This window comes from Notothenia rossii (genome assembly GCF_949606895.1).
Source record: "Notothenia rossii genome assembly, chromosome: 4".
Classification (NCBI taxonomy): Eukaryota; Metazoa; Chordata; class Actinopteri; order Perciformes; family Nototheniidae; genus Notothenia; species Notothenia rossii.
The window spans coordinates 6,355,966-6,358,465 of NC_136902.1; the positions used below are offsets into that span (position 1 = coordinate 6,355,966).

General features: G+C 42.3%; 1 protein-coding gene across 2 annotated transcripts in view; it reads left to right on the forward strand.

The window, feature by feature from the left end:
* tfe3a (transcription factor binding to IGHM enhancer 3a) overlaps window positions 1-2,500 on the forward strand; it is an 18,378-nt gene that overhangs the window by 4,738 nt on the left and 11,140 nt on the right. For both annotated transcript variants that reach the window (XM_079678187.1, XM_079678188.1), the window contains exons 3-4: window positions 751-810; window positions 1,946-2,108. In XM_079678187.1, the coding sequence (XP_079534313.1) occupies window positions 751-810; window positions 1,946-2,108 (223 nt within the window). The remainder of the gene's footprint in view (window positions 1-750; window positions 811-1,945; window positions 2,109-2,500) is intronic.

Genomic DNA, 2,500 nt, shown 5'->3' on the forward strand with positions numbered 1-2,500 from the left:
GATGTTCAGGTGTATATCAGTATGTAGTGTATCTACTTTAAAGAGTCCTGTCCTGCTGATGTTCAGGTGTATATCAGTATGTAGTGTCTCTACTTTAAAGAGTCCTCTCCTGCTGATGTTCAGGTGTATATCAGTATGTAGTGTCTCTACTTTAAAGAGTCCTCTCTTGCTGATGTTCAGGTGTATATCAGTATGTAGTGTCTCTACTTTAAAGAGTCCTCTCCTGCTGATGTTCAGGTGTATATCAGTATGTAGTGTCTCTACTTTAAAGAGTCCTCTCCTGCTGATGTTTAGGTGTATATCAGTATGTAGTGTCTCTACTTTAAAGAGTCCTCTCCTGCTGATGTTCAGGTGCATATCAGTATGTAGTGTCTCTACTTTAAAGAGTCCTCTCCTGCTGATGTTCAGGTGTATATCAGTATGTAGTGTCTCTACTTTAAAGAGTCCTCTCCTGCTGATGTTCAGGTGTATATCAGTATGTAGTGTCTCTACTTTTAAAGAGTCTTTTAAACTTTTTGGAATTTCCTCACACTCCGGGCCTTTTCTATTTGTGTTTAATAAACCAGCTAAATGAAAGTATGAATGGATAATATGAGGTTGTGCCCTGTGCCTTTAACCAACGTATTAGTAGACGGCCAACAACCAATACTGCCTTACATTCTGTTCACATGGATGTTCTAGCACAAGCACATAATGTTAGGGTATGAGAGCAGATTTTTTTAACAACAAGCCCTCTCTTTCTCTCTTCAGTACATCATTAGCTGCTTCCTCACCGATGTCATCCTCGTTGCCGTCAGCCATGACGTCCAGGTAACACACAATTACAACAACACACCCCAAAAACACACACTCAACACACACACTTCTTCTTCTCTGATTCTCTCCTTGTTTGTTTTTATCGGTCTCTTTCAGATACAACACTTCTAGTAGAAATGTCCTAATGGATAAAAATACATTTTGTGTTGTTCTCAAAACATCATTCATTCATTAACAGCATTACAATAGGCGCGTTCACACCGCAGTACTTTTCCCACTTTTGTTAATCAGAACTCTTTAGTTCTGATGAACTAAGTACAGATCGCGTTCACACTGGAATAAGTCCCTGAGGGCGGATTAGGCAAATGAAGCTGCTGACGTCACTTCTTCTTCTTCTGCTTTGCGTATACTGCCGCCCCCAAAATCCCCGGCCGGAAGTCCCCGGAGTTGGAGCTTCTACTGAAGCCTTCCGAGTAAATCTCCAGAACGCCGACACCTCCTCATCTCCACCGCTCCCATGTTTTATTTTGTGTTGCATAAGTTAGTCTCTATGCGTCTGTGCGCTGGGCTAATGCTAATGCTAATAATGCTAATGTGAGGATAATAAAATGGCGGCTTCACAAAACTTTTTGGGAGTTTGACGGGGCGTGGTTTGCAATCCGCCCAGCCAATCAGACATAGGAACCTTTTTCTCCCACGAAAGTACCTGCTCTCTAGCAGGGACTGAAAAGGGGGTAAAAAGGTTCTGATTAACTCATTTTAGTTCCGTCTCTTTTTGGTGTGAACGCGACATTTCGGAACTATATCGGAACTAAAGTGGGAAAAGTACTGCGGTGTGAACGCGCCTATAGTAATCAAGCTTATTTGAACGAACCCTTTAGTGTTGGGTCTATAACAGCATTTACTAAACGTATAGAACAATCTGTAAAATGAAGTGTAAACAAAGGAAATATGTACCGTCAAGTAAAGAAAGACTGCTTTAAATATATACTAAACTACAATACCTGAGTAAATGTACTTTCTACTGCTGCTCTTTCTAGTGTTTTTGTGTTTCTTGTTGACTCTGTCCATCCTGCAGAGGGCGCTGTGCTCCTGCTGCTGGATCTTTCCTCACAAACTGATGGTAACTTCCTCCTCTCATCCTCTCCTTCCCTTGTCTCCTTGTCTCCTCCCCCCTCTCCTCCTACAGGGTGTTGATGCGTCAGGATCTGATGCGTCAGCAGGCTCTGGGGGAGGAGCAGAAGGAAGCTCAGCAGCAGCTCCTCCGATCCGCTGACTCCTCCTCCCCCATCTCTGTGTCTCTCTCCTCCTCCTCTGGACCTCCTGCTCAGGTCCCTGTGGAGGTGCTCAAGGTAAAAGAGGAGGAGCGTTGCTCCTGAACATAATGTATGAATGAAAGTGGAGATATCCTGACTTTTAGTCCAAAAACACTAAATCCTACATTTCCCATAATCAGAGATGGCAAAAGTACACGGATCCTTTACTCTAGTAAAAGTACAGATACTCGTGTTTAAAAACACTCTGGTGAAAGTAGAAGTACTGACTAAACTTCTTTACTCAAGTCAAAGTAAAGAGGGCTTTGAAATGTACTTCAGTAAAAAGTACCCATAACTAGCAGCTGTTTTAAAGAGTACCTGACCTCCCTTTATATTAATAGAACAATAATGTCATTGTTAGCTAGCTAATGAATGTTTCCATGGTGACCAACGGCAACATGACAACGTTTTCATTGGTCCCTCTTCTT